The sequence below is a fragment of the Sardina pilchardus genome, chromosome 1 (genome assembly GCF_963854185.1).
Source record: "Sardina pilchardus chromosome 1, fSarPil1.1, whole genome shotgun sequence".
NCBI lineage: Eukaryota > Metazoa > Chordata > Actinopteri > Clupeiformes > Clupeidae > Sardina > Sardina pilchardus.
This window is the reverse complement of record NC_084994.1, coordinates 50,569,300-50,593,037: the sequence shown is the minus strand read 5'-3', so window position 1 is coordinate 50,593,037 and position 23,738 is coordinate 50,569,300. Positions and strand designations below refer to the sequence as shown.

At 44.2% G+C, this 23,738-nt stretch overlaps 1 protein-coding gene across 1 annotated transcript; it reads right to left on the bottom strand.

Annotated features, from left to right (window-relative positions):
- Positions 1–10,098: 10,098 nt before the first annotated feature.
- On the bottom strand, positions 10,099–18,628 carry tekt4 (tektin 4). Its single transcript, XM_062536502.1, has 6 exons — positions 18,015–18,628; positions 16,122–16,192; positions 15,883–16,026; positions 15,395–15,617; positions 11,621–11,775; positions 10,099–10,865 (listed from the first exon to the last, which is right to left on the bottom strand). Exons 1-6 carry the CDS (start codon positions 18,555–18,557, stop codon positions 10,652–10,654), a joined length of 1,350 nt encoding a protein of 449 aa, XP_062392486.1. The 5' UTR covers positions 18,558–18,628; the 3' UTR covers positions 10,099–10,651.
- Between the last annotated feature and the right edge of the window lie 5,110 nt (positions 18,629–23,738).

The window sequence follows — 23,738 nt, the reverse complement described above, 5'->3', positions numbered from 1 at the left end:
CCCAACACCTCAAGCATGATATCCGATCACTTATCCGCTGTACTACGCCCCGTAGAGGAAAAACGTGAGAATACTAATTATTGACTCACTTGTTGGGGTTGCTAGGTAACGGTAAACAAAACTAGAAGATCGTATTTCTTGATTTTGCTTGCAAACGGACGGCTTTACCCGTTCACTGAATAAAGTTTGTAGAAATTTAGCACCACTTTCCCATCTCAAATATAGTTTTAATAATCCTAACTTGTTAGATTTAGGTAGGCCATCTCCTGCCAAGATGGTCCCGCTATGTTGGATAGCACGCATTTCAGGTTTGGGTGCAAATAAGAAAATGCCTCCATTCCACTATTTACACCCGGGTGCAAATAATCACTCCGTTTGGGTTTTGTGTAGTAGTGTGTTAAAGGAATCGTTCGGAATTTTGGACATAGGACCTCATTTCCAACTTTACCGAGGTGATATCGGTCGGTGGAGACCGTTTTTATCGCGTTCAACCCCTTCCTTCAGTTGCAGCGTCCCCCTTTGCTAACGCTGGTTCTTAGCTAATGCATTTCTACGGTAACATCAGTCTGACATCAACAACAGTCTTACTCACTCCACCGCACACCCGAGACAAGTCAATTAAAACGTCAGACTATCGATATACGTGTCCGTGTTGATAGAATAATTTTAGAAATAGAACTAACCTTGCAACTCAATGATTTATTAAATTTTGAGGGACTAGTTTCTCAATATCAATCCGCCACTGCCATACAGGGAACAAAGTAGGCTATTGCAATGCGATGCAAGGTTAGTTTTATTTCTAACATTGTTCTATCAACACAGGCATGTGCATTGATAGTCGACCTTATCATTTATTTGTTTCGGGTGTTCTGTGGAGTGTTTTCAGTGGCAGGCTGGATGTTACCTTTGACTTGCGTTATCTCGGCACCTAGGTTAGCACGAGATGAACGCTGCAACTCAAGGAAGGGCAGAAATTCACTGAAAATGGTCTTCACCGATCTATCACCCCGACTAAGTTGGAAATAAGGTCCTATGTCCAAAATTCCGAACTATTCCTTTAAATGACTTGTATAGCGAACTTTTGCCTATAGGTATAGTGTGCCAAAATACACCCTGGGCTCTCTTACCCTATCCTATCTTCAATGTTTATGGTGCAATTCCCCTGGTATGTGTCTCAAAGTTTAGGTATTAACGCAAATAGCTTTGCTTCAATGTAAAAAACTAGATTGTTAATCAATGGTATACCTGTAGGCTACAGTTGCTTTTAGTAGCAAACTAAGCTATTCTCAGTGCTGAATTGCGTTTTCCGTTTTTCAGCTACTGTAGCCGACTAGTAGGCTAATACTGCGTTCATGCAGCTCGGAACCTCGGAGGACCTGCCTTTAAAAAGTCCCGACCTCCGAAAAAATTGTGTTCATGAGATCAGTTCGGAAAATAAATACAGGAAATGCATAAATATGTTATTACAACTGCTTAGTATGGTTGAGCAAGAAGGAAATTGTCTTGGGCGAGTGTTTCTGTCTGTGTTGTTAATTTAGTGACAAATTACCTTGCCTATTCGTAATGACAGTGAAATTCACCTCTTGTGTTGTTGCAAGGGAGGCCGTCGTGGTTGGAGAATATGATAGTGACGTCAAGTCGGACACCTCGGGGCACAAAACTCCCGCACGAGTCTCCGAGGAAAAAATCCCACCCGACCTAGCGTTCATGTCATTTTTCCGCTATCGGAGGTCAGAAATTTCCGAGGTTCCGAGCTGCATGAACGCAGTATAAGACCAAATCGGGTGCTTCACCGGCTCTTACTAATTGAAAACTCACACAGAAGCTTACAGCTGTTGAAGGCCTGGATTCGTAGCTCGAGTGTGTGGCCAGAGGCTTAAACTTTATGGCCACTTCGCACAAATCGCGCAGCAAACAAAACTCAATTTAACTCACGCAGCAGATGATGATGATGATGACGATGATGATGATGATGTCGTCGGTCGACAGACAGGGAACGTGCACCGCAGCCAGGTTCACGCACTCTCGAGTAGCTTATTACCAAACAGCAAAATATCTTCCACCGGTCAGTCTCACAGTTGTTCCTCAGAGGCAACCGTCTTTTACTGTCTTTTATAAGCAGTTTCGTTGGTTGTTGTAGCCAGTTAGCATAACCAGAGGGCTCTGGCATAACACCAAACGAGTTGCTAACTTTTCAGACAATGCTGAAAATGTCTTCGTGTTACCAACTTCTTCCGAATGCAAAGTAGTCTGTAGAATATCGTTCTGACAAGCATAAATTATCTATTAAGAACGAAATGTAGTATCAAAGATAGGCTACTTAAATACCGTATAGTATTATCACTTTAATGTTCTCGATCTCCTCCGCGTGAGAGCGTCTCTCTACCGGATTTCCTCTTTCTATGACCCCTGACCTTGTCCTTGGGTCGGCTTACATCTCAACCAAAGCCATCGATATCTCAGCACGAACCTTTGTCATGAAATTGTACATTATTGGACAATAACGAAATGCAGTGTTTGTATAGCCTACACAGAAATAAAATATTTTCTACAGGGTTACACCACATTGGCCTATCTATAAGAATAAAGTGGGTTAGGCCAACACTTATGCACTGTTGGTCCAGGAGAAGCCTCCTTCTTAATTGTAAGCAAGTGATGAGTAAATTAAATTAAAAGAAATCTTAAAAGTGTCAAGATTTTGAGTGTCACCCATTCACTAAAATACATGGTCAGTATAAGATTCAAAAGTAATGTATTGTTACACCACCTCGTTATGTGTTTACCTCATTGTCCATCAGTCTGGTGGCCAGATGATACTGCTTGGCTTGACAGCAGAAGCTGAATAGTGTTGGGGTTGGGATGAGGGAGGGAGGCTCACATCCACTGCTGCCCTGGGCTGTCTGCGTGACTGCAGCTCTTCTCCGTTGTTGGCAGTACAGATTCCAAACCATGCCACCAGTCAGGGGCTTATTTTTGTGCTCCTGTAGAAATGCCACAGGATTTTGGTCCCCATGCCAACCTTCTCCAGCCATAAGGTTGAGGGGCTATTGTTGTGCTTCTGCCATTACATGGCTTTTCAAAAATTAGCCTTTTTTTCCCCTGTATTCTTGATTTTGTCTGATGATCAAATGATTGCTCACCTACAGCCAGCTGTCACCACTGAGCTGTAGCTCTAACTGATGGGCTGTCAGTCACTGCTCAGAACAGCACATCTCAAAAGCAGCCAGTGCATAATTAGCCAACCTGAATTTCACTGGTTCCTTTCACTTATCTGCTTGTTATGAGCAGGAGCTTTTCATTTGTACTCAGCCACAATAGCTGAAAGTAGAAATCGGAAAAGAATAACAATTCACAGTTCATTTCAATTTAGATCATGAAAAACAAATGCTTTAGAGCACAGCTTGTTAAAGCAGGCTGTATGGCCAGAATGGTAATGTTGTTACTCCAAGGACAGAAAAACTTGTCATCATTTGTGTCTGATCTCTTGACAATATGCAGTCCACTCTAAGAGTTGCATTGTCTAGTTACAAGTGAAAGAAATAGTGTACTCTGTTCTTTGTGGTGATGTGGAGTTGGACTGGACAAAGACAGAGACGAGTCACATAGGTTTTTTTCTAGGTGACTATCCTCTGTCCAGCACGTTTTATCAAGGAGACAGTGCCCTACGAATCCAGTTACTTGCTCTTAAAGATTAGCATCTTTCTGCCAAAGGAGTGTCTTCAGTGTCATTCATGCCTTCATCTTATCTCCCCTCTCTCCTATATGATTTCTCTTCCTCTGCATGTTGACAGCTGGTGGCATCTGAAGGTGAGGCTTTGCTCTTTAAGCCATAGCTCAGTCTACCTGCCCCACGTCATCTCTGGGGCAATTTCTTGCTCGCTTCCTTTCCAAGACTGATTGGCATTTTCTTCAGGTCCACAGGGCTTGTGTTTGCTTCAGCTATCCAATTCTTTGTGCTGACAGCTTTCGCTCTGGATCTGTAACAGTTGCTTTTGCTATCAGGCAAACTGTTTCTTTGACACGCATACAGGCAGGCAAGCATACAGATACTGGCAGGTAGATGCTGATGCAAAACACACACACACACACACACACACACACACACACACACACACACACACACACACACACAATAATCCTTAAATTACAAATCCTTCAATCCTTTTTTTTTATCAAATCATTGCTCAGAGGCACATTCAGAGTCGTGTTTGCACACGCACATGCATAAATGCAGAAGTGCTGCGACAGGGTGAATCTAGGGGAACCTGAGATACGGAATGGCATCCCACATCAGGAGATACCGCCGCAATCTGCAATCACGCTTGAGCTGTTTCAATTCTGTAAGCATATTGCTCTCTGTGGCTTTCACCTCGGTCAAATGAACGATTTCCGGTATATACCTGCCCTCCTGTGCCTGTTGCACCTCCACACATGATTGAGTCGATTGATTCTTAATACTGACTTTAAAAAAACACTTGTCGTTTAGGAACACATTAATATCTTTCGCACATAGCATAACCATCACAGTCGGAATACTAATGACCTCGTTAACAAACCATCCAATGAGATCATTAATGGTAATCAAGGCTCAGCACCCCTGCAGTGAACCCCCCACTGGCTATTAATGAGCACTAAAGTAAATACGCCGAGCTTCTAAAGATGTGCGGAGAGCCTTTCAAATGGCAATGTCTTTAGAACAAGTAAAACATTTCCATGTGATGTCTTGGATCTGGACTAGATGTGGTCAGCCGGGTAAGATGGAGGGGAGGGGGAGGGGCCAGAGGGGCATCAACTGTTCTGTAATTAGTGACTCATCTTCTGCAACCCAGAACCCCAGAGAGGAGATGAACCCCTACGCATGAATAGAATTAGAGGGCTTCTGTCAGGCCAACTGAAGTGTGCATCATGGCCCAAATACCAATGCGTGTTTTCCAGGACAAATAAGTGTTTGATTTGTTGTTACTTTTGCTTTTCTCCTTATTTTGCCTCTCTGATTTCTAGAACACACTCAGCAAAGGTGCCACTGACCCCACCAATTCAAACAGATGGACGGTAACTATCCATGCATTTAGACGGTGGGTTTAAAATCTCAGACAGACATGCAGGCAACCTACAGAGTGGATGCATTCCGACCTACACAGTGATGATTTGCGTCAAAATGAGAGCTCTTTTACTATTTGTTCATCAACTATTTGTTTAAATTCACAGACTGTTTCATTTATAACTGAATGGCTGAAGTCAGACTTAGAAAAGCAGACTCATAGACAAGGCATCTACTCGATCAACTTTCTGTCCTAGATTGCGACTGTATCATTGGCATTTCCATGTCACTAAACAGCAGTGGTGGAAGTGGAGGGGTTGTTTTCTACCTGACAGGTGCTTGGGATGCCAGTACCTGCACTCACAGGTGCATTAGCTCTATTCATTTTGGCTCACCATTGTGCAGATGCTTCCCTCTCTCCATTTTATTTAAGTTGTATTACTTGGATGATCTTACTTGAACCATAATTGATCAGTTGGCTTATAGCTGCTTTGGATATCACTAACAAAGATGACAATGAAAATGAAATAATTTATGAACCATGAATCTGTCTGAGTGCTTTTAGAGTAGGGATAGAATGTGGTTTGTTTATTTGAAATCACAAACAGAAGGCAGTAAGTTCCAACCTCTGTTTGCATTTGTTATATTCCCTGAACAGTGTAGCTTAGTTGCTGCTCTGCAGTGAAGGCCAAACACCCTGTTGATCAGCACTGTCCCTCTCTTACTACATCTGGCAAATATCCGTAACAGAATTCTTCTCTGCTATCTGGACACCCAGTCAATCAGCTTGCTTTTCAACATTCCTTTTCCGTGCCTCTGTCGCTTCCTCCTTCTAAGAGGAGGAGATTAAATGCTCCCCTGAGATAGGCTCATGAGGCAGAATGATTTTGCTCACACAGCAGGTTCGCTGAAATTGTTTGAGGCCCTGCCGGTTAAACCCTCCGTTTGTCTAGCTGTGATGCCGTTCTCACTGGAATGGGAAGGACCGGCCTATTTGGATGAGCTGGTCTTGCGTGATGGGGAGTTCACCACACAGGCACACAGGGGATGTGCTCCTACCAAACGGATTTGTTCCCAAAAATTTCAGAAACATCTGTCATAAGCGGATAAAGGCATTCCATTTAAGTTTTTTTTTTTTGCGCTTTTCAGTGTAGCTGTAACTGTAATGAATTGCAAATAAACTCTTTGTTATTTGTAATCATAATTAGCTGTTAAAAATCTATTTGTCATCTTTGCTGTTGTGAAAGACTGCTTTATGGGGTTGTGCATTCATCCTCATTCTTGTACGATCAATACTGATGTTGTGAAGCCGGAAGAAGATTTAAATGCCCTCCCCTCAATTTGTACACTTGTAACGTCCATTAGGGACACAAACGGAAAGCTTTTAGCAAATCAATATAAAGCAGGCAGAAAAACTGTACATCAGATTTAACTGCAACTGCAACTGTGTGTGTGTGTGTGTGTGTGTGTGTGTGTCTCAGTCAGTCAGTCAGTCAGTGCATTGCCATCAGATTTGTCATATGCAGCAGCCTGTGGCCAGACCAGTGGACACACTACAGTACCTCTCTGAGGCTAAGCAGCAGTGGGTTTGGTCAGTAGTTGGTGGGGAGACCACCCGGGGAAATGAAGTTCCTGCTGGGAGTGGTCGTGGGTGGGTTAGGTAGCAATCTCCCCTCTGGGCCAAAAGATCCCATCTCAATTATATCTCCCAGTACATTGGTCATTGAGAACCCCTAGTACTTCTCACAAAGAGTAGAGGGTTCCCTTGAGTCCTGACTAAAGTCCCAACCTGTCTCATGTGATCTGCCCCCCTAATCATCCCCCAGTGCAACTGACTCATTCATTCACTCCCTCACTCTCCTCAAGCTGATGTGTGGTGAGCGTTCTGTTCTGGCATATAATGGCTGCCCTGGACCACCCAAGTGTGTGCTACACATTTTATGGTCGTGATTACTTAGTGATGTTCTCCTTCAATGTAAAGCACTTAAAGTGTCTTGAAAAGAGCTATTAACTACAATGTGTGCATTTATCCTTTACTATAACCAGAAGCGTTAAAGTCATTAAATGTCTCTCACGCTTCTGTCTATCTCTCACACTACTGTCTCTCTCTCACACACTTCTGTCTATCTCTCACGCTTCTGTCTCTCTCTCACACTTGTCTCTCTCTCTCACACTTCTGTCTTTCTCTCTCACTTGTCTCTCTCTCACACACTTGTCTCTCTGTCTCTCTCTCACACTTCTGTCTATCTCTCCCGTATCTCTCCCCTATTTGAGATTCTCCTCAGGTGAGAGCAGCACATCTTGGAGTGGATGAGAATGAGATAAGTGATGGATAAATGAACGCATGTTCTCTTCAAGAGCAAGAGGTTGAGTGAGCGAGCGATTCACTGACTGACTGAATAAGTACTGTCAAGATGGAGGGTATCTGGAAGTCTGAGAGGCAGAATGAGTGCGATAGAGAGAGAGAGAGAGAGAGAGAGAGAAACTGGCAGTGGGCAGGTGAATGATAAACTCAAATGTTCTTTCTGTGGGAAAAGGGAATGAGCTCCAAGTGAGCCGAGCGGCGGGCGACTCATTCCAGAGCCCAGCGGTGGTCCATCCCTCTGCATGGGGTGAGATTAGCACAGGTGTGTAATGATGGGGGCACCCCTGGAGATGGAAATTATGCAATTTACTGCTCTCGCTTTCTGTTCCTCACTATCTAACCATCACACGCACACACACACACACACACAGACACACACTCGTACACACACTTTGTTGTTCTTGTTCATGGAAAAGCATGTTAATAATCATGGCACAGTTGGGGAGAGAGACTTCAGACTCCTAAACCCTCAAGTTTTCTTTTGGAATCAATGAAGTTTTCCTCATACATCATTTCTCTTATTACAAGTAGCCCAGTTTAGAGCGAGTCGTCAAAATAATGACAGATAAACACGCGTGTTGAGCCACCCACTGGGCTGTTCAACTGCATGACCAAAAGTCAGCACACTAGCTTTTTTTCATCAGTGCCAGCTGTTCAGCTGTGCTGCTGATGATGTTTATACTTGCACGCCTTTTTAATTTCATTGAAGTGTGTCTCATCGATACATTAAATGCTTTATCTAGTAATAGGAGGGAACTCAATTTGTCTGCCACATTTTCAAACACAGCTTGCTGTTTAAAATGGTCTCTTTGTGTCTCTCACTCTGCCGCCTTCTAAAAGTGAGGGAAATGCTTTCTGATCAGGTCTGTGTGTGACAGAGTGTTGGAGAGAATCTGATTGCAGGCTTTCAGAGTGAATTCACACCCCCTACACAACTCACTTATCGCTGTCCTCCGGGCCGCATGGCACGGCCTCACGGGCGGAAGGAAGTGACCGCTGTCCACCCCTCGTCCTCAGCCCCACGCATGGACACGGGCCGACGGCATCAAAAGTAGCCGTGACGTGTTGAGATCAGAGTGTTGTGTGTAATAACGTCGTGTAGCTCTGTCTGTTGCTGACGGGTTTCATCAGCCCTGCTGTCTGGTCGCTGTCTCTTCTCGCTGGCACCTCACGGCCGTCTGGAGGATTCTCTCCAGAGCCGCAGCATCGGCCCCATCGCTGCCACTTCACGCGTCACGTCACGTCACGTCGCTCAGGCTGCGTGGCTCAGTGGAGGCTCCCAGCGGATGTCTGTTTGGTGAACTCAGGCTGTGTTTACAACTTGTGTGAAGTGTGCTAAACAGAAGATTCACGAGAGCAGCGCGAGAACGACACTGACCTTTCCTCCCTGTCAGCAAATCTCGTACGGTGTGAAGCTGCGCTCAGCGCAGCAATACTGCCATCAGTTTGATGTGCCAACTGTTTGTTATGAGTGTCTCAACTCCTTCCATCATTGTGTAATGACCTATTTACATGCTGCATGCTGCACAGGGTCTGATCAGAGAAGGTTAAAACGGAGTCAGTAATTAAGGATCTTTGGTCTGATCATGTGCCAATCAATAGGGACCACTTTATGGAAGAGTGGGCTGAAAACAGAAAAGATTTTCCTCTCTCACTGTGTCTTCCATGATGAAAACAAACAAACAATTCAATCGTCCATTTCGCTCTCTAAATTGTGTTTTCTGCCCCCTAACCCACCTGTATTTTCTGTTGTCCTTTGCCATCTGCTGTCAACTCAAGTCACCCAGCCATCAGTCTTTTCCCTCCTCCTTCCCTCTCACCTGAGGAGCCCTTTCCATCTCTATCACTCTCTTCTCTCATCCCTCTCTCTCACCTGAGGAGCCCTTTCCATCTATCACTCTCTTCTCTCATCCCTCTCTCTCACCTGAGGAGCCCTTTCCATCTCTATCACTCTCTTCTCTCATCTCTCTCACCTGAGGAGCCCTTTCCATCTCTATCACTCTCTTCCCTCATCCCTCTCTCTCACCTGAGGAGCCCTTTCCATCTCTAGCACTCTCTTCTCTCATCCCTCTCTCTCACCTCAGAAGCCGCTGCCATCTCCCCACAAACTGTATGAGTGATCATATCAATCCCACATGGCCGCAAACATAGTAATCTTCACACTTCTAGGGATATCACAATGCCCACACTAACATATTAGGCCACGGCAGTGAGCACAGACACATTCACATTCTCATGAGCTCACACAGACCCAGTCACATGCCCAGAACAACACCTCAGTCCTATAGGACGCCTTGGCGTCAATGCAATATTCACAATAGACACCCAGCGAAACAGCCCTAATATGTTTGTTAGGCTCACACGAGCAAGATCTCGTGAGGCGATTATGTGTGTTGAGTCAACAGGTGTGTGCGTGTGATCGTACTTCACATGCGTCCATCAGCGGGCGTGGACGTGCATGAATATCAGTGTGCCACGGCAAGAGGGCTCATTTGCACCCCAGAGGAAGCCAATCACGTCTGTAATGTGCAGTTGTTTATTCACAGGTAATGACATTAGCTCCAGGCAGCCTCTCTAGTTTATGGTCTCTCTCTCTCTCTCTCTCTCTCTATCTTACTCTCACACAAACGCAACACAAAAAACACACACACACACACACAGACACACACACACACACACACACAGACACAGACACAGACACAGACACAGACACAGACACAGACACACACACATCAGGCAGGGCTCTAATGAGGGCTGGGGAGGTTTGCGGAGGAGCACAGTAGACGAGTACTGTTGTGTGCATGCAGCCAGTGAACCTGAGCTGGTTAGTGCTGGAGCTGCTTCTGCTAGTCTCTTTCTGATGCTAATATTGCCACCCAGCGCTGCTGCAGGGCAACTGACTCACACTGGGACTGCACTGACAAACAGTTCTTTTTTTTTCTTTAATCACGCAATTCAATCCGCATGTTTAGATGCAAATCAAATCAAGGATGCATAATGAGAAAATAGTCACCCTGTTTGACACACAAACACACACACACACGGGCGCACACACACGCGCGCGCACACACACACACACACACACACACACACACACACACACACATTCCACTGGAGGGGCCTGCTGAAATGTATACTATGCTTTTTTTTTACTTTGCTTTTTACTTTTTTACTTTGCTCTCATTTTTCAGAGAGAGTATATGTGTGTGTGTGTGTGTGTGTGTGTGTGTGTGTGCGTGAGCCTCTCAGTATCCTGCCAGGGTGACGAGGTCGGGGTAGCGCATGCGGTGGCTCATGCACTGCTGGCGGTCGATGAGCAGGCTGTGTGTGTTGCAGGCCAGGGCCTTCTCCAGGGCCATGCGCGTCTCCTCCAGCGCCGCCAGCGATGCCCGCGCACCGCCCAGCTGCTGCGCCAGCGCCCACATGGTGTGGGTGATCTGCCCGACCTCCTCCACCAGACTACACACACACACACACACACACACACACACACACACACACACACACACACACACACACACACACACACACACACAAATAACATACACAAGGCAGAGCATGGTCAGAAAACACTCGAAGATAAGCAAACACAAATGACAGATGATATGCATGAGGAACACAAGAGAAGAGATCAAGTGATTAGCTATGCTACATTAAGAGCCATTCAATACATCAAACATTATCACTGAAGTGGTCAGGTAGAGCCCTCAATGTTGTCTTTTGATCAATATGTGTGTGTGTGTTTTGTGCATGTGTTCTCTCTCTCTCTCTCTCTTTGTGTGTGTGTGTGTATACATATTCGCACTGCATTGTATTTGTTTGGTGAGTGCCTAACAATAGGGTCTGCTGCTGTGATTGATTGGGTGCTCCAGTGCAGGGTCAAGTCCAACTGCTGTGTCTCCTTAGTTCCTACAGCAGCGTGACTCATAGCGGAGCCAAGGGCAAACAAAGAGGGAAATATCTCACAGCCGCCACATCACAGAGCCCCAGGATTGCATATTTTTGTAACAGCCAAGAGACCTCCTAAAACAAATGAGTTTTTCCCCCAAAATTCCTCATTTACCTGAGTGTGTGCGTGCGCATGTGTGTGTGTGTGTGTGCGTGCGTGTATGAATGTGTGTTTGTGCATGCGTGCGTGTATGTGTGTCATGTGTGTGTGTGTGTGTGTGTGTGCGTGCGTGCATGTGTGCATGTGTGTTGTTGTGTGTGTGTACCTGAGCTGCGGTGCATCTCTGCATAGCTCCATGTTGGGTCTGTGTGTGCGCTGATGCAGCCTGGACTGGGCCACTCTCATTGGGGCCTCCTTATCATGGAGAGCCTGCTGCAGCGACACCATGTTCCTCTCCTGTGTCCCCGTCTGCTGCAGGATCTAATCACACACACACACACACACACACACACACACACACACACACACACACACACACATACACACACACACACACACACACGCCAGGACACACAAGTTTACACTTGTGCATGTCATACACATGCTAACACACAACATGTTCATACACGTGCATGTCATAGACATGCTAACACACAAGTTCACCAAGACACTCGACTTGTGTTTGATTCACTATTTTTCACGACTCTTTTTATGAAAAGAAAAGTTGACCAGAGCATATTTTTAAGAGACAAAATGCTGACAGCATTTCATTCCAAAAAGCAGAGTGTTTTTCAACAGGAGCTGTCCAGTTTGTGATTCAGTTTAATGGTCATCTAGCTCACCATGCTCAAAACTAATCAGAATATGTTACTCCAACGTTACCGCCTCCATTTTTGCTGCTTTTTGTGAGATACGGACGTCTGCTGCGCTTGTAATTGGGCAGCTGTCAAAAAAGCCCTTGGCATAGGGTGTTGCTTTTCTGCACATGTTCCAAAAAATCAGCCTGTGCTATGGATGATTTACCAGTGACACCTTACTGTATGTTTTCTAGCGTGTAGCCTACAGACAAGGAGTTTGTATCTACATACTGATGCAAGAGACATTGTGGATTGTGTTACAAAACTATCAACTTCTACAATACCTATTAGCCTACTCCTCATTCCTTGACAAATATTCATTGGATGAGTATATTTATATTTTTAACTGATTTAGTGTAGCCAAATGCATCAAATTAAAAGTATGAGAGGAATCCATGCACTCCATCAAGGCATGTCAGGATCCTGATCACAGATCAGCTGGGATTCCTTCAGAACTCAGACTCCAGGAGATAAAGAGACCCTGGTACTGATGGGAGAGTGCTGCCAGGGCTGCAGCATGACCTTGACCTTCAGCCATGGGCAGGACACAGCCAGACACAAGAGCCCAGTGCAAGAGCTGAGTGAGCTGAGGGCACAGTGAGGGCAGCGATACATGAAAGATCAAAAACAGGTGAGATCATTACCTGTGGCTGTACAAGTGCTTACTTATAGATAGATAGATAGATAGATAGATAGATAGATACTTTATTGATCCCCAAGGGAAAATTGGAGGTCCCAGCAGCTTAAGACATCACACACAACATACACTACAATGTAAACAGGATGATGATCAACAACAACAACAAATCAACATGACTAAAAAGAACAGTTTAGACAACACACTAGAGCTGCCATGCTTCATCTCATGCAGGAGATGTGGGGGCTCATGTCTGAGGCTTGTGTTGAAACGGGTCCAAACGGGTTGAACACGACCCACAGGTTGGATGAGCTGGCTGACTGTCCAGCTTTCATAAATGTTGGAGAAACCGACCTTTGGATCTGTGACATTTACATACAATGATCACTGAGAGCTGTTTGACCTTTCTGTTTCGGCAGCTTGGATTGCTCAGAGGGGCTTTATCAAATGTCCTGAGATATTATCAATATCTTTTGTCAGCTGATGTACTGCTTTACAGTTACACTAGGTTTGCACCACATCGCATACTAAATTGAAACTGAATAGTTTGGTTTGAAATTGAAGTTTAGATGGCCTACTTTTACTTATACAAGCCATAGATATCAAAGAAAGATGGCTTCCATTGGAGCTTAGATTTTTGCAGCCTAACAGTAAAGGAAGCAACCTTGTCTGTGCGTATCAGAGGAGCACTGAGGGAGAGAAGAGATCAGTTCAACTGCACTCTGCACTCTGCAGGTTTATAATTTTGTTTTTCTTGTTTTGGTTTTGTTTCTGTCTTGTAGGGCCAATTGCTCTGTCGCTAGTTTGGAGTTTAACACGGTTTTAAACTCGGTGGTGACGCAAGAAGTCACGTGACGACTTTAGCTCCATTGCTGTGTCATATGCACCTGTGGTTTAACCTGCTGCTGCGTTTTACCTTGATCTCAATTGCTGTGTCTTCAAGGAAATTCAAATCACCCACTAGAGGGCGCATTTAATGCGTGTTAGTCTAATCTCGGAAAGGACATGGTTTTGCGGTAGACTAAACCATAGTTTGCAGGATAGCAAGATAGGTGACAGCTTACGCTTCATAAACCGACACATACACACACTGTTGGCTAGACTTATTACACAGTAGGCTACAATAAAGGCTACAATATAGCAGTTGCTTAAGTTGGCAAATGCCTACAAATGTAGCCACAAAGAACGAGTAGGCCTATTCGTAAAATAGCCTAACGCACGGTAGATCGTTCCATCAACCCTCGATTATGGTCTTTATTTAGGCTACTTAGGCTGCGCAAAGCATTTATTTGAGGCAGACTTCCAGGCAAGAACTTTTGTTACGTGCGTTTTATTGTGAGACCAGACATGCGTTTTGTTAGCGGCATAGGCTATTAAAAGCAGTAGTTTTCAGTTTAGTTTGGGGTTTAATTTACTTTTGGACTGTTTGGTGATGTTGCTAAATGTAGAGACTGATGGGCACTGAAATATTATTAGGCTATATTTGAAGGTTCACTATTACGTTTCATGTCGTTGAAAGGGATTTCCACCGAATCCACCCGTGTGAGGCGCTTTCATTCATTCAGTGACTGAATAGAATAGAATAGAACAGAATAGAATAGAATAGAATAGAATAGAATAGAATAGGTACTTTTTTCATCCCGTGAGAGAACCAACCAACCAGCGGGGCTCGGGGAGCAAGTAGGCTATGATTTGAAAACGTCTGCCCCTATCCGACACACTAACATGCATTTCACATCACAGGCATTAAAGACAATTGTGACAAAATACGTAGCCTAGTCCCACATGGATTCGTAAAGGCTGGAATGCGCACGGAGCCATGGAATGTGGGTTTAGTGCCCAGCATAATTTGTCCATAGTTGGGCTGAAGTGTGGCGATAAAAGGCTTATTTTTGCTCCTCCGTGTAATGTTCTATTTAGTTCGTGACAACTGATTGATTGACTGATTTAATGTTATATAGCATAGCCTACTGGATAAGATTTCAGATTCAGATTTCCACAAAAGTAGCCTTGACTATTTCATGATAGGCTATATTTCAACATTATTTGCGTTTTATTAAAATGTACTTTACATTTCCAAAGTGTTTTGGCACTTAGAGCGCATTTAACCACAAGAGTCATAAAAATTATCCCGTCAAAATCCTTAAATGCGTTAAGACTGTTGAATTACGACTGCATCTGCTGGGGTAAAACTCAAAATAGCGTACTTCCGGCTTCCAGGCAGTTTAACCCCAGTTTAACTAGGAACCAGCTGATCCTGTCTCGTTTCTGACACAGCAATCACGTTAAACTTCGTGCGCAGCTGAGTGTTAAACTCCAAAACCTCCGTTTTAAGGAGCACGGTTTTAAATCGTAGCACAGCTAGCGCAATGCTAACTGACAGAGCAATTGGCCCGTTGTGTTTAATTATTGCGGTATGTTTTTTGTTATGTATTTGTATTGTTTTTAAACATTTAATTGTTGCTTTGTTTTGTTTCTGTTTATATATGTACAGCACTTTGTAACTATGTTTACAAAAGCGCTCTATAAATAAAGGTGATTATTATTATTATTATTATTATTATTATTATTATTAATATTATAGAGTGTGGCCTTCTACTCTCACCTGCGACAGGTGGATCTCCAGCTGCACCTTGGCCTCGGTCAGCTCCTGGCAGCGCTGGTTGAAGGCCTCGTCCACTCGGGCGCACTGGGCCCTCAGGTCCTCGGACGTGTCCTGCAGCACGTGGCCAATCAGCTGCCTGAGCTCGGCGCTGGCCCGCGTCTCGCGCTCTGCCGCGGCCACGTTGGCGCGTGTGAAGTGCATCCACTGCTCACAGTTGCTCACGCTGGAAACCAGGGCAGAATGGGAATGGGAATGGGAATGGGAATGGGAATGGGAATACATTTTGTTTGTCATTATCATGTTGCCTAACATTTTTAAAGGACTACACTGCCTCCCTGTGGACAAAATGGTGGATACTGCAGTGTGCAATCATCAGCTCAGGGTTTCCAAACCATCCAGTTATTTGCATTATTCACACTGTGGACTGTTTATTAAGACAGACGGAGTCAGCAATATGCATACAACCAGGACATATTGAGGAGACTCACTGATCCTGGATCTTTGCAGAGCCTGACTGATGTTGTGTCTCAATGCTCATGTTGTTGTAGCGGCCACACTGGTTGTCTAAACTGTAGGCTTGATATTTATCAGACCAGTCCATCTCCAAAGTTTGCTTAGACTCCCTATTAGACCTGAAAGATGTGCAGAAAGGGCACAATTTAAGTTGGAACACAGAATGCAAAGCAAATAGGCCAACTACGGGGACCGTCTGGCCTACAATACTTACTTTATTTGATTAACAGTCTGGTCAAGTGTTCTTTTGTGCAGTGCCTGAATGCTTCGGATTAACTCCACCTCCTGATTTTGGAAACAACATTTTTGGCAAAATGAACATTAGCCTATCTAGGCCTACTGATAGGCCTAATGTTACAAATAACGCTACAATATCGCTTCTCAACCTTGGGGTCGGGACTCCATATGGGGTCGCATGAAATTCAAATGGAGTCGGTTGAGATACTGAGTATCTTACATATGGCCAGTACATGACACGCAAATTATGGTTATGGCATTTAGGAGACACTTTTGTTCAAATCGACATCTAAATAACAACAATAGGGGAGAGAGAGGTAAGATGAGCCATAGCCTACCCTGTTTCAACAACACTACACACACTTTATCATGTGACAGCATTCTAAGGTGGAGGAGACCCTTCCCTAACATCTTAGGAAAAGGGCCGCACATGGAAAATGTGGTTAGGAAGATATTTGGAATAATGTGGGGTTTTTTGCTCTCCAAGTGAGTTCCATGCGTGTCCAGAATTAAGATGATTAGAGAGAACAAGAACAGATCAATAGACACATTATATCTGAGTTGATTTTTTCAAAATGGTGACTCTGGGGTAAGATGAGCCATAAGAGGTGGGGCAAGTTGAGCCACTTGCTCAAATAGCACAAAGCCATTGTAGTTCAATTGTGGTTGCCGAAAGGACAATTTCAACTCACCACCTACATATAGCCTAAAGTTTTAATAAGGCTTGTCAAATTGCACTGGATTTTATTTTTGAGAGATCAATGCACAATGTTGCATCCAGTCTATGTCCTCTTTAAGCTTTACTTTAAAGGCTGAATTGGTTGGCATAGTTATTATAGGCCATATTTCGTATATGAACATTCAATATTTTAGGCTACCTGAGATTTTTGTTTTGGCTCAATTGACCCCACACATAGGCTACTGCATGCTCATCTTAACCCGTGCATGGGGTCAATTGAGCCACTTAACAATTCCCCCCCCCCCCCCCCCCCCCAAAAAGGGCATATCACTTGGACCATAACATGTAATCAATTATTTTTTGTTCCAATAGTAGCAGGACACTTTGAATAAGAATTTTGATGTGAAGATTGCCAATAAAACGTCTTTAACACCCCTGCTGAAAAAAACAGCCTGACCAGCTAAAGGTGGTTTGCTGGTTGACCAGCTTGTTAACCAGCTTATTTGACCACCCTTTGATGGTTAACCAGCTAGACCACGAAAACACACCTTCAGCTGGTTTACCCAGCTTATGATGGTAATTCAGCTGGTTTTGATTGTCGTACCACCTTAAGCTGGTCATTTTAGTTGGTGTTGCTGGTCTACATTGCTGGTTTTTACTGGCCACGCCAGCTTATGTTGGTTATTCTAGAAAACCAGCTTGACCATCTTTGTCAAGCTTGACAGGCTGGTCACCAGCATGACCATCTTAAACCAGTTGTATCCCAAACGACAGGCTGGTCACACCAGCACGACCAGCTTCCTCAGATGGTCACGCCAGCATGTCTAGCTGGTGGCCTAACCAGCTACACCAGCAAAGACCAGCAATAATAACTGTGTTTTGGGCAAAGACCAGCAAAGACCAGCTAAAACCAGCTAAACCAGCCACCAGCCTAAGCTGGTTTCTTGCTGTTTTTTTCAGCAGGGACGTAGCTGTAATGAAAAACTAAGAGTAGCTCATCTTACCCCTCTCTCCCCTACGCTCTCTATCATAATGGTCTAGATGATTGGGGTCGCCAACGTGCCGGAAAAGGTTGGGGACCGCTACGACAGTTAAACTAAAATACAATGTAGTAGCCTGGCAGTAGTAGGCTTAGTAATAATAGGCAATAAAACAATAATAATATAAAATAATAATAATAAACGTTCTTACTCTTATAAGCTCCTCCTCCACAAGGTCTTTAACAAGGTCGGGCCCAAGTCGTCTCTCCCGGCATGTCAGATTATCTGTAGCGATGGCAAAAGGAATCTCTGTCGCGTCCAAAGCCTTCTCCAAACGGCCCTTCTCAGCCAAAAGCAAGACCGTCTCCGCCTCAAGTTGTTCGATGTGCCGCTCAAGCTCAGCCTTCCAAAAGTGAATATCTTGTAACCTGTCACCCAAGTGCGTTGTGCCCTCTGCCTGTGTACGCAAAGTTTTCACCTCTGCCTCTGTGTAAAGCATTTTGGATTCGTGGCGAACTTTTTCCGAATTGTTCAAATGGGTTACAGCCTGGTTCAAGGTAGCACTGTTGTTGGCAAACCATTCTGCCGGAGTATATTTCGCAGATCTGTATCCTGCAGAAGCCAGTCCAGCCGATGACAAAAATTTATCTTTCAATGTGGTTTCTGGGTCAGTTTGAGCAGTCTGGAGCAGGTGTTCATTTTGCGTCACGGCTCTGATGTCGTAATGCGGTCTCGACACTAAAAGTTCCGACATTTCAGAGCAAAATGGTGATAATTTGACTGATGAACATGAACCTGCAACGACAGTTGCCGTTAGAACCTACACTAGCCAGTGTTTGTGTTAGGTCGCCAAGGATACCTGTTTCCATGGACGCATCTTTGAAGCATCTTAAAAAAACAAGTAGCCTAGATCTAGGCTATGCCTAGGCCTATGTCAGAAAGCTTGGTAGGGTGTTTTCGGCATACAGCGCACAGTCGCAAGTTGGTGTTGAGTTGACTAGTCCAACCGCAGGTCAGTTTTCACCAGGGGCAGGTGGCATCTGTTGCTCAATTACCTGTGCGTCCAGTCTCAGACTTTTATTGGCGTGCATGGAGTTAGGCTTGTGACTACAACGATAGTGTAGGGCAGGCTATAACTAAGAGGTCTAAAGAATGCACTGTAGGCTATGTGTGACTTTGTCGCTTGATAACAATTATCAAACCATAGTCTTGAGGCATAGTCTATACTTGTCATAGCCGAGAGCTGGGTTTATCAAAGTGGGTGCCAGTGCACCCGAGTGCCATGACGCATAGGCTATACCCAGGGGTGCCGCGGAATAGTCCAAGGCTTGACAATTAACATATTTTTTTTTTTTTTTTTTTAAGAAAAAGAAATTATCCATAATATCAATTCTACGAAATACAATTGGGATAGAGGTACAGACGTTTTATGCACTTCAGTTGAAGGCCTATTCCTGATATTTCTGTTCATATTCGGTTCACTATTTTTTTCAGACCTTATATTAAATAAGTTTAATTAAAGAGAGTGGTTCATTTGAATAAAACAAAAATGAGATAAACCTCACTTTCTCATTATAGGCTTATGCTATAATAAACACAGTTCGGCACTATTTGTATCAGTGTGGTGTGTAAAGCGCTTTGGGTTGCACTCAGTGCACGTGAAATGCGCTATATAAATAAACATTACTTTTTACCTTACCTAGTTATGGCCTATCCAGCTTATTACAGGGCTAAATGAAATGGCATGTAAGTGCAAATAATGCACAAAGGTGGTTGAGAGTAAAATGTTCAAAATAGGTGTGGATGGAGAGAGATATATTTAGGGGTGCCATGAGCCAGAAACGTTTGGGAAACACTGGCCCAGTGTAGGCTAGCCACGTGTGACGTTCCATTTCCATGACGGCAGTGTCACTGGATCTAAAGTTTAGATCCTCACTGATGTTAATGCCCAGGAATCTGAAGCTTTTGACACTCTCCACTGCTGCACTCCCAATGTGAATGGGTGCGTGTTCTTCTCCCTGCAGCCGCCTGTAATCCACTATCAGCTCCTTGTTTTTTGTTACATTGAGCAGCAGACTGCTATCCTGACACCAATATATCATTGCTGCCACCTCTGCTCTGTAGGCACACTCATCACCATTCTTGATGCAGCCGATTATGGTGGTGTCATCAGCAAACTTAATGATGGTGTTGGAGTTGTCAGTGGCTGCACAATCATAAGTGTACAGTGAGTACAACAGAGGGCTTAACACACAACCATGTGGAGCACCAGTGCTGAGTGTTAGACTGGAGGAGGTGATGTTACCTAGCCGTACTGCCTGTGGCCTGCCTGTTAGGAAATTTAGTATCCAGCTGCACATGGAGGGACTGATGTTCAGGTCTTGCAGTTTCATGATGAGCCTAGATGGTATTATGGTGTTGAAGGCAGAGCTGAGGTCGATAAAGAGCATCCGTACATGTGTGTTGTTCTGATCCAAGTGAGAGAGAGCAGTATTCAAGGCCAAAGCTACAGCATCATCTGTAGACCTGTTAGTCCTATAAGCAAACTGAAGTGGGTCTAATGCAGTAGATAGACAGGATGTGATGTGGTCTTTGACTAACCTCTTAAAGCACTTCATCACAACAGAGGTCAGAGCGACAGGGCGGTAGTCATTTAAACAGCTCGCTGATGATTTCCTAGGGACTGGGATGATGGTGGCCCTCTTAAAGCATGTGGGGACTACAGACTGTAGCAGTGAGAGGTTGAAGATGTCTGTAAATACCTCTGCCAGTTCAGAAGCACAGGCCTTAAGAACACACCCTGGGATGTTGTCTGGTCCTGGAGCTTTATGTGCATTCACTCTTCTGAAAGATTTACACACATCTGTCACAGATACCTGAAAAGGGCAGCAGTCTTGCTCTAACAGTACCTCTGACCTGGTGGGTGTCTCAAACCTGGCATAGAAAGAGTTCAGTTCCTCTGCAAGACAAACAGAGGTCGTATCTGCTCTGTGGCTCTTTCCTTTACTCTTTATTATTATTTCCAATTCCTTAACACCAACATACAAAAAAAGGTGGTCCTCTTAGGTCTTACGGTTCTCGAGATATTCACAGAAAACTGTGTCCGGCCATCCACAGACCAGTTGGTGTAAATTAATATATTGTATGGCACTCCATGAACGCTGCGCGTTCGCTGCACGTTCGCTGCATGGCGGTCATATAGGTTTAGTGTTTTTTTTTCTTTTTCACGAGTCATTTTCTGTCAAGGATTCCTGGGACACTGAAAGACCGGGGTGCACGAAACTTGGTTCCTGAACACAGTTTTCTGTGAATATCTTGAGAACTATAGGGCCTAGGGGCCATGTCAACCCATTGAGTAGGCCTACACAACTTATATTTGATGATGTCATTGGGGTACAAATGGCACCATTTGCTAAGAATGACTCATTTACAGTAGACAGTATTTCCTTGAAAAGAAAGATGTGATTGATAGGCTGCACCAACAAGATCAACGTTAACGCAAACACTATGCCTGTTACAATGCTAGGGTTGGACACATCTCTCATGAGAGGCCTGAAACTCTTCAGGAAGTGAAAATATTAAGTGAGTCTGGAAGCCATGCTACATTTGTACACCTCCTTTTTACCTTTACTCCTATTGCTCCTTTTAAACTTGAGTGTCAACGTGGAGGGCTCAGTGTACATAGGATAACTCACAAATCTGTAGAGCAATCTGAACAATAAAATTAAAAGAGGCACTATTTTTAAGATAATGAATTTTATTCCAAAATATTCTGTGTGTAATGGAATGTCTTATTAAGCCTAAATTGGCCTACTGAAAAGAGAGGGGATTTAGTGGACTCAGGTGCTGAGGTCGTGATGTTTCTGAGGTCGTGATGCCACTCAGGTGAAGGATGGCACCAGTAACCAAAGGAGCCAGCCAGCAAAATGGACAGACCATAGCTGGAGTGAAACATGGGTCATTCCCCAGAGTCGGTGCAGGCTAGGGCTGAGCTCTGTTGTCCTCACGGGGTCCTGCTGGTCTTCCATGAAGGGCTCTTCTAGAACCAAATCCAAAGGGATGTGTTAAAATGACACGTCTCGTGTGCTAAGGGACTACACATTTTGTGTCAATTGGTGGCTGGGTGAAAAACAGAGTTCAACTATCTCAAAAAATAACCAAACAAAATGTGCAAAAAAACCTGCAAAAAGTTGTAGGCTACCTTTTATTTGTTTGTTTGCTTGTTTTTGTTGTTTTTCTTGCTGCACAAAATTAACAAAAAAATACACAAAATCGTGTAGTCCCTGAACTCACTCAGTTTGACACATCCCTTTTTACAGAGATGCCGACAGTAGGATAGCCTACATCTCCTTCTGAACTGACTGCTGTCGGCACGCAGCATACTGTAGCCTATTTCCACCGCGTCCACGGTTCAAATGAAGCAGCAGCTGGAACCGTGCACTGTTGACACTTCCACACTCGCTTGGCTGTTCCATTGCATGTGATCTTGACGGCTGGGTCTGGGGAGGCGGGTAAAGCAAGGTGTGTAGCCATGTCTCTCTAGCACCCGACTCGCAAGACAGCATTCTAAGGATGCGATCTTGACTTTGATTAGCTCGCGACGTCTGTTTGTTTACCCAACTCTCGCCCACTGATCTATAAAGAATAGCCTAGGCTACCTTCTTTGCAGTGTTCTCGCCGCCGCCGCCGCAGGTCAGTGCTTGACTCCGTGAACCAAGACTCTGCATCAAGGGTATGGTACATTCATTGCAACGGGTTTCGTATTTCACATAATAGGTGTTTTAAGCAGGTATAGCCTACTTTAAATCCCAGGGATCGCTATTTACCAGGGGAGCGGTCACTAACTTATTGGCGAGCCTACAGTGCTAGAACATTTTGTTCTTGTAGCTTGTCTGTCAGGCGCTACTTTCAGTGCTATTCTAGCATTTTATAATAATGTTATTGTTTATTTATTTCTTTATTTTGCCGGTGTTATGGAGCTCGATGGGATCCTGTTAACTGGGGATAATCATGTTTTTGACTGTCCTTAAACAACACCTGTTAAGTTTGATGACTGACATATCTGAACGTCAACATCAACATTAACGTTGCGCTCTTGAGGAATTCAAAAGATGGTGATGTGAACGCTGCCAGCGCGCTGAGCGCAGAGAGGCATATAGAGTGTAACATAAAGACTGCCATACTAGAACAAGCTGTCTGATATCCTGCTATCAGTTGCCTTAAGCGTCACTCCAAGAGGCAGGCAGGACTGGAATAGAGGATCCGGAGACCGAGTTGCTGATCTTTGAATTGGATTTCCAGCGTTTACTCCAGGACCTCCGTCATGTCATCCGTCACCGCCCTTTCCCGCTTTTCGGCTCCCATTGACTTCGATTGATGTAGCCTAAACAAAACGTTGTTATGTGCTCAAACTAACGCCGCTGAATTATGCCAGCAACAATTTCACTTTGATAATAAACTACATTTTCGTCCGATAACGGCAGACGTTATTTCTTAAATGTCAGAGTAATTACATTCAAAAGGGTAGGCTACCTTAATAATACACCACCATTCATAAAGGAACGAAGTATGAAAAGAAAAACACAATTTATTACATGGATCACCCAAACGCATGGATCACACCTCACCGATTGTCTCCAATCATAATAATGGGTGATAAATATTCCATAACCACTAGATGGCAGCATTACACAGCACACTTTACTTGCTGTGTCATGCTGCCATCTAGCATGACATAGCAAGTAAAGTATGTTGTGTCATGCTGTGTCATGCATTATTATGATTGAAATAAATTGTTTTTCTTTTCATACTTCGTCCCACCACAATAAAATCCATCGATTTTTTGATGTTAATAAGTTAATAATAGGGTTTAATATAGACGGTCTTGTGCATCTCTACGTTTCGCGATTGGCCAACATCACCCCAACACCGAGAA